Source organism: Arvicola amphibius, chromosome 4 (genome assembly GCF_903992535.2).
Source record: "Arvicola amphibius chromosome 4, mArvAmp1.2, whole genome shotgun sequence".
Classification (NCBI taxonomy): Eukaryota; Metazoa; Chordata; class Mammalia; order Rodentia; family Cricetidae; genus Arvicola; species Arvicola amphibius.
The window spans coordinates 155,417,527-155,430,935 of record NC_052050.1 but is presented as its reverse complement, the minus strand read 5'-3'; the positions used below and the strand labels follow the sequence as shown (position 1 = coordinate 155,430,935).

General features: G+C 48.6%; 1 protein-coding gene across 4 annotated transcripts in view; it reads left to right on the top strand.

Annotated features, from left to right (window-relative positions):
- The window catches only part of Arhgef7 (Rho guanine nucleotide exchange factor 7), a 106,326-nt gene that overhangs the window by 79,947 nt on the left and 12,970 nt on the right, over positions 1-13,409 (top strand). For 3 of the 4 annotated variants that reach the window (XM_038325025.1, XM_038325022.2, XM_038325024.2), the window contains 8 exons: positions 1,267-1,405; positions 2,100-2,159; positions 3,081-3,227; positions 5,298-5,384; positions 7,478-7,556; positions 7,698-7,837; positions 10,376-10,600; positions 12,132-12,225. In XM_038325025.1, the coding sequence (XP_038180953.1) occupies positions 1,267-1,405; positions 2,100-2,159; positions 3,081-3,227; positions 5,298-5,384; positions 7,478-7,556; positions 7,698-7,837; positions 10,376-10,600; positions 12,132-12,225 (971 nt within the window). The remainder of the gene's footprint in view (positions 1-1,266; positions 1,406-2,099; positions 2,160-3,080; positions 3,228-5,297; positions 5,385-7,477; positions 7,557-7,697; positions 7,838-10,375; positions 10,601-12,131; positions 12,226-13,409) is intronic. The other variant, XM_038325023.1, reaches the window with a different exon arrangement.

Here is a 13,409-nt window from a genome sequence, read left to right as displayed (position 1 = left end):
TTGGCCCTCAGCAAGCAGTCTAGCCTAGCCCTAGCCTGTCTGTATATCTGATGTGTATGCCCATGGAACCTTTCCTTGGTTGTGTTGATGGTAGACACAGGGTCCTAGGGTCCACGTGTTCTGAGGGAGGTTTTTAAGTTATTCTCTAAGAACACATTTTTCACTGGTTTGTTACCATCGTTCTGTCAGAATTATGTAATGAATTATTTTCTTAATCATGATGTTAAGAAGCTACAAGGTGAAACTGCCTGGGAAGTTTTGAGTAGTTCTGTTTCCTTTCTTGGCTGTGGATGTCTTTCCTGGCAGCGGAAGAATGCTGTGTGCAGATCACATGGCGTGTTTAAAATCTACTTTGTTCTTAAGACTTCTGAGCAGGGTGCTGTGGTTGTGTTATGACAGCCTCACTAAACCCTGGATACCTCATGCCTGGGGCCCTGGGGCCCGTTTTTCCTTGGTGGAGAAGGCTATGGTTCCCCTGAAAGGAGAAGGGCCTCCAAATTAGATGGATTTATGGGGCTGTACCTCATCAGCTGCTTGCTTCAGAGAAAGCTGGTAAAATGGGCATCTCTCCTACTCACCGTGGTGCTTTATGGAGAGCAGATAAGGGTGGAGATACTGTTCTTAGCAGGACTCTGAACCTAGAGCAAACCCAGCAGGCGAGCCATGAGAAAACTGACCCCAGTCGAGGGCCCAGTGGAAACTGAGGACCCTGGACCCTGCTTGTCGCCAGGGACTCGTCATAGGAGCAGTGAAAAGACTGTGAAGGAGGGAGTGTTTAGGACTTGGTTTAATGCGCTCTAAATTTGGGAATGCCGTATGTCCCCACCTGCTTTCTGCATATTCTGTGGGCGTGAGTTGGGGTGATGCTGTGACAGTCTCCCCCATGCCAGAGCCTTTACCTGGCCCTGTGCTGTGCTCTGCACACCACTGCTGCTGCTAGAGAATGAGGTCAGTTCACTAGGACTCAGGTCACACCTCACATCAGGGTCTGAGGCTCAGAGACAGCTTGTGGAAGGAAGCTGTTACCAGCTTGACACCTCCGAGGAATGGTAAAGGCTCCACAAAGCCAGCATGCCCAGGGCCCTTTGTCAGTGGGACAGAGGTGAGAGAGTTGTCGGGGACTTTTCACATTGCATGGTAACTGGCGCATCTGTGGGTGTAAAGCTGCAGCCATCGCCATAGGACATTTCTGTTTGTGACACAAGCCCTGGCCCTGTGTCCCTAACTGGAGCCTCTTCTCTTTCCCTCTTTACCCATGATGCTCAGTGAGGACCTGGGTGAGTTCATGGAATCAAAAGGTGCCAGCAGTCCTGGGATCCTGGTGCTGACCACTGGCCTCAGCAAGCCCTTCATGCGCCTGGACAAGTACCCAACACTGCTGAAGGAGCTGGAGAGACACATGGAGGTGCTGCTGCTCCCTGACCTGAGACCCTGAGCCTTGTCAGGCCTCATGTTCGTGAGGTTACCCCAGAGCTCGTCTAGAGTTTGTAACTTACTGGTTTTCAGAGGGACTTTGTTAAGCGTGGAGGTTTTCTTCTCATCCAGCTCTAGAAGAAGTATCATCTTTTTCCTTCCTCCAACACCCTCATGTACCCATCTGCTCCCCAAGTGCTCCAGAAGCTGCAGAGTGTCATGTTCAAGTAGTGCTGGGTGTCCTGTCAGTGTTGAGCTACAAGCAGTAGGAGCCCAAGTTGCAGGGTGATAATGGGAACGTCTGTTGTAGTCTGGGATAGCAGCTCACAGAGCTGACAGGGACCCTGGACCTGCTTATTGCTAGGGTAGGCTGTGTCTGTGGACCTTCCTTGGAGCTATTGAGCTCAGCTCTGCCCTTAGAGGACAGGGCAGTCAGAGATGGCTGTAACAGGCGTGGGGCCGTGTTCTCATGAGGCTTTATTTACAGAACAGCATTGCCTGCTGACCCCTCTTGGCAGTTTTGTTCCAGATTAATTTTCCTCAAGTCTGTTGGTGCCATGATCCCTTAAAAGATAAGCAGCCCCCAGCCACTGAGAAGCTAAGGGCGGAAGAGTATAAAAAATTTTAGGATAGTCTCCAGGATATTTCCAATGTGACTAGTTGTCATGTCTGTCTTTTATCCACAGGATTATCATCCTGATAGACAAGATATTCAGAAGTCTATGACTGCCTTCAAAAACCTTTCAGTGAGTGATTACGCTTATGTTGTAGGATTTTGATCTGTTTAGCCAATGACCTTTAGGGCAGGAAGCCCTAGGGTATGGTCTTGTCTGCCTATGTGACCCTTAATAAGCTGAGTGGGAGGGGTCGCACTCTTGTTTTCTTCCTTGGGTGGTCGGACCTCAGCCCACCGATCCACACAGCAGCTGGATCAAGGTGGCATCTACCCTATGTCAGTGAGTGTTTACCCTTTCATATAAGCAAATTCTTGAGACCCTTTAACGGACTCTCATGGGTTCATGTAACATGCTTATTCTATTTTCTCTCAGATACTATCACCACAAACGCATGTTGAATTAAAACCCACTGGAACAGACACACAGTAAACAAGTGACTTGTGAAGTGAACGCACTGTGTATTGGGATGTGGTAAAGGACGTGTGTAGCAACACTCCATGACCAGTGAACTCTCCTCCTTGAGTGCACGCTGACCAGCAGAGTCAGAACTGAGACGAATGGAATTTAGAAAGGACAGTGGCGTAGTTGTTGCTGTAGATGAAGTCATTTAACTCCCTGCCTCCAAGACCACCCGGGACACAGGCCCTCACTTGTCATATTGCCCAGCTGTGGTTTAGACACATGTTCCATGTATTATAGCACATGCTACTTCCTCCTCTTGGGCTTGTCTGCTGGCCGGCACTGGTGAAGCCAGAAGGTAATGTTCTTCTAGTCCACTCTGAACATGGCTTCCTGAAACTGACAACTGCCTAGGGAGTGGAAGGTGCCGGAGCACGTGCGTGCTTTGTTGCCTTGATTCCACCAACTTTGTACAGTTAATCATTCATCATTCGACTGGACAGAACAGTAATCGTAAAAGCACAAGCGGTGTGGTGAAAACAAGATTCTGAGAGTTTCTGTCTGTAAACAGTTGTGTGCTGTGTCCCACAGGCCCAGTGTCAAGAAGTTCGGAAAAGGAAAGAGCTGGAGCTGCAGATTCTGACGGAGCCCATCCGCAGCTGGGAGGGGGATGACATAAAGACGCTGGGCACTGTTACTTACATGTCCCAAGTCACGATTCAGTGCGCAGGAAGCGAGGTACTGGGGCCCAGCTTCACCACCTGTCCCACTCCTAAGGTTTTGTATTCAGGCCTAGAATAATGGCATGTACTGCGTCAGCACGCAGGAGTCTCACGTGTGGCCACTCTCTACCCTTGACAGGCGTGGAGAGCTTATGGTGTGGGTGGAAAGCTCAGAACAGACAGGCTTGTCAGTTCATACCCACCTAGGGTCAGCTTAGTCCAGAGCTCTGAACTGAGAGGGTGTCCACCCAAGACTGGAGGAGACCAGCATGTGTCTCACCATATACAGGTGTCTTCTAGGACACTTGCCTGGCCTACCCCAGGCTTTTCTTCAGAGCACACTTTAGGAAGCCTGGTGTTTATGGCACTGGTGGGTGTGTATTCTGGTGCCTACTTCTGGGAGTCCTGGCTTTGTTGCTGGCTTGTTCAGTGACATCCTTCCACAGTGACCGTTGGCTGTTGATGGGTCATCATGGGAGTAGTCCATTTGATGGTGGAGCAAACTCGAGCTTCACCCTCCACACACACAGCCATTTGGAGAGAACTTGCCTGAGCATCCCCATCACGTTGTAGTGTGGGCACTGTAAGAAATTGTCACTTTCTTCTTTGACCACACCGACCCGAAACACTCAGATCTTTCGAAAATTTGTCACTTAATCAAATGATTTTATATGTGTGGGTATGTTGCCTCCATGCATGTTTTTGTATAATGTTTGCGCAGTATCCACAGAGGCCAGAAGAGGTTGTCTGATCCCTGGAAATGGAGTTACAGACAGTTGTGAGCTGCCATGTGAATGCTGGGAATCAAACTGGTTCTTCTAGAAGAGCAGCCAGTGTTCTTAAACTCAGAGCCCTCCCCAGCCTCTTACCCTCGTGATTTTTAAGTTTTGTTTTAGATAACTTTGCAGCATTTACCAAAGTGCTAAGTCTCCCTAACAGTGGTGGCTACTCCTCCAAAGAGAGTCGGCGCTGTCCTGCCCTCGAGGGAAGAGGTCTTCTGCTGGCACTCCCCAGCCAGTGTGCCTCCAGGAGAAGTAGCAGGTTGTTTCTGTACCTTCTTAGGACACACACTCCTCCCCATCCCTGCTGCCCTGTGGGTGGGTGTGACATTGTGAAGAACAGTCTTGGGAAAGCTGTTTGCTGTACTTACCCACTTCTGAAGGCAGTGGCTCAAATGCCAGAGGACTCGTGCCTGTTGCTTTGACCTTTCTCTTTTAGATGGATGTGTTTTCCATGACTTTTGTTACCTTGAAGCACATGGGATTTAATGTACAAGAAATAAGTTTTCCATATAAACCAGAAAAGGTTAATCAGATAGATGATAGCAATATTTACTTAATTTTGCCCTTTTACCTCATTAAAATTTTCTAAGTTTTTTCCTTCTGGGCCATGAACAGAAAGTTACAAAGTAGTATTCAAAGATACTCCACACAGGGCTGGAGAGATGGCTCAGTGGTTAAGAACACTCATGTTCTTCCCAAGGTTTGATTCCCAGCACACATGGCAGCTCACAGCCATCTGTAACTCTAGGTCCAGGGGATCTAGCACCCTCTTTGGGCACTGTACTCATGTGATACACAGACAGACATGCAATACAGAAAGACATTCATACATATAAACAGTACAAATAAATAAACCTGTAGTTTTTCTTAGATGGGGTCTCTCAGTTGCGTAGCTCTGACTATTCTAGGACTCAGTATAGGTACCTGGCTGGCTTGGAGCACAGAGATCTTCTTGTCTTTGCCTCAGGAGTGCTGGGATCAAAGGTGCCACCACCTTAATAAAAGAAAAAAGAAAGTCTTACAGGAACTTGCAAGCTCAGGACTCTTGAATCATTTCATTACTTTCTGCCTTGAAAAATCTACTAGTGTGTAGTTGTTTTCACTGGTTATAGTTCTCTGAGTGCTAAGGTCTGATGTAGACTCAGTGCTTGTGTCTAATGGAGACTTGGTTATACTTGGTCAGCATTCAATACTGCTAATATAATTTGGTAGAAATGTCAGTTAGGAAACACAGTCTATGGTTTTATAGGGGCTTGTATGAAGATTTGTGTACACTTTTGTGAACAGATTCTTTTTGCTATTAGGAAAAGAATGAGCGATACCTCCTGCTCTTCCCAAGTCTTCTGCTCATGTTGTCTGCCAGTCCCAGGATGAGTGGTTTCATCTATCAGGTAAACACAGTTACAGTGACACTTTTGGCTTATAGTGGATGTCAGAATTGCTTCCAGGATGCCTTTGAATTTATGTATTCATATTGGACATGCCTGTATATGCACTGTATGTGGTACCATAATGTGATGACTCTCTTCTTATCTGTGACTTTACTTGTTTTTTTATTGATTTTATTGAGCTGTATATTTTCTCCGTTCCCTCCCTCCCTTCCTTCCCCTTCCCCTTTTACCCTCTCCCAAGGTCCCCATGCTCCCAATTTACTCAGGGAATCTTGTCTTTTTCTACTTCCCATGTAGATTAGATCTATGTATGTCTCTCTTAGGTTTCTCTTTGTTGTTTAGGTTCTCTGGGATTGTGAACTGTACTCTAGTTTTTCTTTGCTTTTTGTCTAAAAGCCACTTATGAGTGAGAACACATTTGTCTTTTGGGGTCTGGGTTAGCTCACTCTGAGCTCACCTCTGTTGCACCTTTCAGTGTGTCTGGAGAGAAGTGTGCGTTCGTGAGCAGTGCACGTCAGTCTCACTGGCTGCTTTGTCCCTGCAAAGCAGTGCCTCTCTGGGCTCTCGTGTTCTGTCGTGCACAGCCTAGGCGCAGCGAGGTGTTGTGGGCTGTGATCTGATCATTTGACCTTTTGTAACCTATCATTTAATGTATTACTTTTTAATCATTTCCCAGAGAAAATTTGAGAGCTGACTGTGGGAGAAAGCTTGAGGGGCTCTTTTCTGTCGCCATAGGGACTAGTGGTGGAGACATTTAGGTAGGATCTGGGAGCCCTGGAGTCCAGCCTCCACACTGACCTAAGAGAGATATGCATTCATTTGTTCAATTCATTTGTTCAGTTCATCCATTCATTCATTCATTTGCTCTTCGCTTTCAAGTGGCTTTTCTCTGATGTGAGTGTTGTGTTTGATGTTGTTCTGACAAGGAGTGTAGAGTCCTGAGTGGAAGGATGTGGCTTGGTCTGCACCTGGGAGGGCTTCTCACTGTTGTTGTTCCTAAGGACCCTTTCTAGATGGCCGAGCAGATAGGCGTGAGAAGACTCAAAAAAGACTCACCTCTCCATTGGTGAGGCATCTGAGGAGAGAGGCTGGGTAGCTGAGGTGCCAGAATGTCAGCTCCTGTTGACAGGTGCCTGTTACTGGCTTGTTTTATACCCCAGATCCTGAGCCTAGACTGTCCTTGTGCTGGGATCATCTGTTGCTGTGGCATGTCCCTGGAGATGGTATCTCAGTGGCAGGATGCTGTCTTTGTACTCTAGACAGTTCCTGGATCAGCCCTGGTGATGGGCATCACGTCCAGTCATCTCTGCGGGTGGAGCACTGACTGCTGCCATACACTACAGGACTACCTGTCCAAGGATAGTGCTTTCCATAGTGGGCTAAGCTCCTGCATCTGTCAGTAATCAAGAAAAGTGCCAAACAGGCTTGCCAGGCTAGGTTTTCCTCTTCCCAGGTGTCTGTAGCTGTGTCCAGTTGACATAGGTGCTGTCCTGCCTGCTGATAAAGTCCTGCCTTCGGCTAACAGTTGTTTCCTGGGGACCAAACCCATAGACTGTAAAGACTTGGTCTTTGACCACTGGCTGTCACTGTTTGTGTGGCCCGAAGAAAGCTGTTGGCTGCTGGACTTTGCTGTTTAAATGAGCTTTATCCCCTTCTACTTCTCAGCTGACATTTCCTCTTTCTTGTGAATCCTCCCACTTTTACAGACAGCATGTCTGCCACTGTGTACACCCTGTGGCATCTCTCTGTCCTAGCTGCGTATTTTCCGTTGACAGAGTATAGCGCAAAGCCTCTCAGTGAATGCTCTCATCTTCATGTTCGTCAGTCGGGCCTCTGGAAGGCAGTGTGCGCTCTCCCGAGGGCGTCCTTTGAAGCGGGACTGTCTACTGTCTTCACCACAGACTCCAACTGGATTAAAGCCCTGCTTTGCCTCATACTCTGCCATTGCCAATTTGGGTTCTTGACCGTGGTTTGGTCATTATTTAAGACGGTAGTTCTTTGGAACATGTGGTTCTGCAATGTGTAAAGTCATTTAATGTTTAATGGCACCTTTTTTATTAGAAAAGCATTAATTTTGGGGGGCTCTCTTTTAGGGAAAGCTACCGACGACAGGAATGACAATCACAAAACTTGAGGACAGCGAGACCCATAGGAATGCGTTTGAAATATCAGGTAATGTGCCCCAGTTTGTGCAGCCTCTGTCACAGTGAGGAGAAGCAGCCAGTTTCAAAGGCTGTGTGAAGGTGGCCTCAGGCTCTGGGTGTCTATAGTGCTTGTGTGCATTTACTTGTAATTCCACCTTCTCCTCTCTAGGGAGCATGATCGAGCGGATTCTGGTGTCTTGCAACAACCAGCAGGACCTGCATGAATGGGTGGACCATCTACAGAAGCAGACGAAGGTTACATCTGTGAGCAACCCCACCATCAAGCCCCACTCTGTGCCGTCACACACAGTAAGAGCCACATGGCTTCTCTTCTCGGCTCTCACAGTAAAGTCTCAGGTTGGGGCTCTCAGTGGGTGCAGGAGTTTTAAACCCTGCCTTGTAGCATGAATTCTAACTGTGTAGTTGTCATCATAGAGCAGACACTTTTTGTGTATATGCAAGCTCAGTGATGCTCAGTGCTGCCACAGGCCCTGTTGTAAGTGGCTTTTTCTGAGAAGTTAAAACTTCATATATGTTACTCACAAACAGACAAAGCAGAAGAGAAATGACAGCTGTGTTAGACAGGTGTTGGGCACAGCTCCTGACTTACTCTAGACAGTGGCAGTGTTGGGCCTGGGCTCACTTGCGGAGGTCTTCCTTAGTGCAAAGTTCAGTTCCTTGTATTATCTGGGTATGGTGGCGCATGACTGTATTCCTAGCACTTGGGAGGTGGGGGCAAGAGGATCTGAAGTTCAAGGTCATACTTGGCTGAATGTTAAGGCCAGCCTGGGCTACTTGAGACCCTGACTCCAAACAGAAATAAAATAAAACAATGAAAACAACAATAAAAAAAAAAAAAAACAACAAAAAAACCATTTGTTTTTTACTTAATAAAAAAACTCAGCAGTACTTTGTTTTTTTTAGAGATATAAATTTCAAAACATGTTGACATTGGTGTTTAAACTTTGTGTGTATGTTTTTTGCTTGAGAAGTTGGTGTTATTTTAAAACATAACCATTTTTACTGAACACTTGAGCAAACCTTTCAAAAATGACCTTGGCTAACACGGCTTATGATTACAGTCTTCTCTGTGACTCTTGTGACAGTTTCTGCCGGGTAGCTCATTTTTACGTCAGTGCCTTGGTATAGAGGTCACCATGGTCACCTCAGAGCTCAGCTCTACCACTTGTGGTCTCACATCAGGGTCCAGTTTTCTGAGCTTGCTTTGTTGTCTCAGAAGTTGGAGTGTTGGATGCCTTGCTGTGGTAGCTAGGAGTTTACTAGCTTACTTTACTCTCCATGGCTGAACTCTACTCTGTAATTTCTCCTTACTTCAAAAGGTCCTGGAGAGTCAGGCGGTGGTGGCACACGCCTTTAATCCCAGCATTCAGGAGGCAGAGGCAGGCGGATCTTTTTCGAGTTTGAGGCCAGCCTGGTTTACAGAGTGAGTTCCAGGACAGCCAGAGCTACACAGAGAAATCTTGTCTCAAAAAATATAAAAAATAAAATAAACCAAAAAACCAAAGAAGGTCCTGAAGAGAAGACTGGGAATTGGGGGTGTAGCTCAGTGGTAGAACATTTCCCTGATGTTGCAAGGTGCCGGGATCATTTCCCTATTCCACCAACATAATAAAAAAATTAAAACCACTTACTTTTTGTGGGTTGCGTGTATCTCCGGGTTATAGGTTGCTTGAGTATGTACAGAACAGCAAAGTGGAGCCAGGCTCCTCACTCCTGACACATAGTCTTTGCTGAGTACACGCCTGGCGCCTCAGCACTTGGTGACGTGTAGTGGAAGATAAGACCCTGCCGTGGGCCACTGTGCAGCCCTGGTGGGAAGAAGGTGCCGTGGCTGGTGTGCTGGTGTATGGAGTGCTGCGTCCCCTGGGGTCCCACACCAGGTGACCTCTCATTCTAGCATCAGGCATCACTCCTCTTTTCCAAGTAGAGAGAAACCAGCCAGTGTTTCTGCTACAAGGGGCTGGGTGCAGCTTTCTTCTCTGTAGGCTGCTTGTTTGTAGTGGTACAGTGTCGATAATGTGCCATGAGCCAGCGACTGGTGGGTGACCTGGCACTTAGGGTGCTGTTTTCTGCTTTGTGGTGCCACAACCGGCACAGTCCCAGCATTCAGTTCAGAGCTTTGCATTCCAGCTCCTGTTAGTTGTGCATTAACTACATCATCTGTGTGAGATCCAGGGGCTCATTTGAGTCACGCTTATTTTATTAACATTTTCATTTCGTTGTCAGTGTGGTTGATTTGGGGTTTTATAAGAATATAAATCTTATTAATAACATACCCCACTGAAAAATCAGATTTCAAATTATTTTTATTCAAACAAGCTTGAGATTTTTAAGAGAAAAATAACCTTTATTATGGAAATTAACATCCTTTTATGAAGGCCAAGTGGTCCATATTCCTGCCTTCACAGAGCTCTGTGGTAACTGAGTGTGCCCAAACAGGAAAACCTTAGATGGGATGGGCCTGGCTGCTGTGCTCCAAGAAAACTGTGCCCTGCTTTCCCATTTCTGCACAGGGAACAGGCCTCAGTTTTGCCCTGCTCCTGTGTTACCAGGTGATAGTGTATTTCTGGGGAGGATGCCCCACCATCAGCCACCATTTCTGTGCGGGAGTACTTGTTTGTTTTGAAGTCATGATGCTTGCACTAGTTTCTCACATGCTGTGACATCGCAGCTGTAACCTATGTAGAGTGTGGGTCTCTCAGCCCCGTGTCCTGCCAAGAATTCCTTGGGAGCGTCGTACAGCGAGGGGTTAAAGCCGTGTGGTTAGGGCATTCTCCTATGGCCTCACCATCTCATGCTCTCTGCTCTTGCTTTTGTGCCTGGCAGCTTCCCTCCCATCCTATCACTCCATCCAGCAAGCACGCGGACAGCAAGCCTGTGGCACTGACGCCTGCATACCACACGCTCCCCCACCCCTCTCACCATGGCACCCCACACACCACCATCAGCTGGGGACCCCTGGAGCCTCCGAAGACCCCCAAGCCTTGGAGCCTGAGCTGCCTGCGGCCTGCACCTCCCCTCCGGCCCTCAGCTGCTCTCTGCTACAAGGAGGTGAGGTCCTGCAGCCACTCAGACTGCCAGCTGCAGTGAGCATGTCTTGACATCTGGGTGTGTGAGGGTCTGCACTTAGTTACACGTGCCATTTCAGTGAGTTTAGAAACGGAAGTCTTATGTTTTTGTTTATGGCATAAGGACCCCCAGTGAATCCTCAGAACTGAGAAGAGGGTCTGTCCTTACTCTCCGTAATCCCCTTTAGCTGCAAGGGCCAGGAGGCACCTTTAAACACAATAGGGTGGGCATGCACCGCCTTCAGATCTGTATGTATTGTGCCATACCCGAGGGGGTGGTGCCATTCTGCTGTGCCAGAGTACTGAGGCTGTTGGAGGTAAATAATAGGTTCCCCAGTGATAAGGCAGTGCCTTCTTGGCCTTTGAGGAGTTGCAGCAGCCTTCCTCAATCACTCCTGCTCTTGCCTGCATGCCAAGTGTGGCCCTAGTGCACTTGCGTCCTCACTAAGTGTCTGCAGTCTCATGTGCTCCACCTAACCTGCTTTCACCTGTGGAGGCTCAGCTTTGGCGAGCGTGAGAAAGAAGCCAGGTGGTGCGTAGGTGCAAGCCTGGGCATGGTGGTTTGTGTGATAAAGAGTGATTGATTGGCACATGTGCAGGGTCTTTTTGGTAGGTGCTCCTGTATTTCAGGGGTGCTCTGTTGAGTCCCCAGTATGGTTATTTTGGAACTGACTTCTGCCTAAGGCCATTCTCTGTTACATAGGAAGTTTGAGGCCAGCATGGATCACAGGAGAGAGGTTTCAAAAATGAAGTCAATCAGGGCGTGATAGCACATGCCTTTAACTCTAGCACCCCAGATGCAGACAGGGTTTCTGAGTTGGAGGCCAGCCTGATTATACAGTGAGCTCCAGGCCAGCTAAGGCTACATAGATCATCTCAAAGCAGCAGCAACAGCAGCTCAGGAAAGCAGAAGAAATATCTATAAGAGCCTGCTCTGCCCCGGAAGTGCTTCACCACTCTGTAATGGCAGCAGCGGGGACAGATGTGGATGCCTAGTGTGCTCCTGGATGAGCCTCATCTAGGATGCTGTGTGCACACTCCATTTGTACCTTAAAGAAAGGTGCTCAGGTGGTTGCTGGACACTGTCTCTACTTTGCTCAGAGCTGGGGACACAGGCTCGCGCAGGGAAGCCAGCAAGTCCTGTCCCCACTGGTCTGTGCTTAGCCATTGGTGCCCTGCCTACCCCCTTTGCTTTACTTTGGATTCTTTTTAACTAACCTTATTTTCCTCCCATACCCCAGAATGGACAGCCCTGCCCTGGCTATGGGGAGTGTGCGTGTGGGCCACCTGTCCTTTCTCTTACTCTTGTGGAGTTCGTGGGGTCTGGTCCTGTTGGTGGGGTTTTCATCAGAGCTCAGGAGTTAGAGAGGGATGGATGGTGACGCTTGGTTTGGGTTCGTGTTGGCTCTGGCAGAGACAAGTGGAAGAGCTGGGGTGGGGGTGGAGGTGCTTGTTGTTGGCTGGCTGGTTGCACACAGACTCTGTCAGCGTGTGTTGTCAATGGTGTTCCCTAGGATCTTAGTAAGAGCCCCAAGACCATGAAGAAGCTGCTGCCGAAGCGGAAGCCTGAGCGGAAGCCTTCAGACGAGGAGTTCGCTGTGCGCAAGAGTAAGTGACCACGTGTGTGAGCATGGCCACCTCATGGGCCTTAGTGCCACATGTGGGAGAGGTTACCTTCACAGAGTGCTAGTGCAGGGGAGAACAGGCCTGCACCTTGACAAGTAGGTGGCAGAGTGCAGCAGGCCTCACCGACCCCCTGTCCTTTGTAAGACTTCTGTTCCCACCTTAGTTCTGCTCCTGCATCTCCTGGTCTTCAGCCCCACCCCTGACTCATAAAGTACCAGTCCATATCTGGATTCCTGTCACCTTTGCTCCACCAGGTCAGATCCGCTCTCCCTTTCACTCATCCATGGCACGTCTAGGCTCAGGTCTGCCTGGTGACCCTTACTGAACAAGTATTTGCCATGTATCTTTTGTGTGATTGGTGGTGCTGGGACACAAATGTCAATCAGATCTTGAGTCACTAGCACACGTTTAATGCTGCTTAGTATCCAGCTGTGAGACAAGCTGTGAAGACCAAGTTCACAGCACCGGGCCTCAGGTGGGGGTAGATTTGCCCAGGAGACAGGGGTCGATGCCTAAACAACATTTTACTTGTCAAAGTCAGATGTCTGTGTTATATGTGTCTATTGATGGAGGCCGATAACGCTGTGGAGCCTCCTGCGTCCGGATGCCTGTGTTACTGGTGTCTATTGATGGAGGCCGAGGACGCTGTGGAGCCTCCTGCATCCAGATGCCTGTGTTATTGGTGTCTATTGATGGAGGCCAAGGATGCTGCGGAGCATCCTGCATCCGGATGCCTGTGTTACTGGTGTCTATTGATGGAGGCTGAGGATTCTGCATCCTGCTCAAGAGTTGTCACAGATTGCAGCAGTGCCTAGCTTGTAGGTGCTACACCCCTTGTGGGTAGGGGTGGGGATGCTGAGGGGGCCTCAGCTGTCTGACTGGTGCACAGGTACGAGTGCAGTTGGCAGGGTGGACCTGTGTTAGGAGACACAGCCAGGAGGCAGGATACAGTGGATAGTAGGCCTGATGACGAGAAAGGTCTGGGCTAGCTAACTGAAAGTCGTCTGTGCTCAGAGCTCAGAGGAGAGGCAGTCTAGTTCCTGTGTCCTTACCCAGAAGTCCCCACAGGTTAGGGATGACATGCCAGACCAAGGACAAGGGTTGAAGAAGTGTTATGTTAATGATCTCCACTCAGCACCCGGGGCCTGACTGGTGCCCAGCAAACC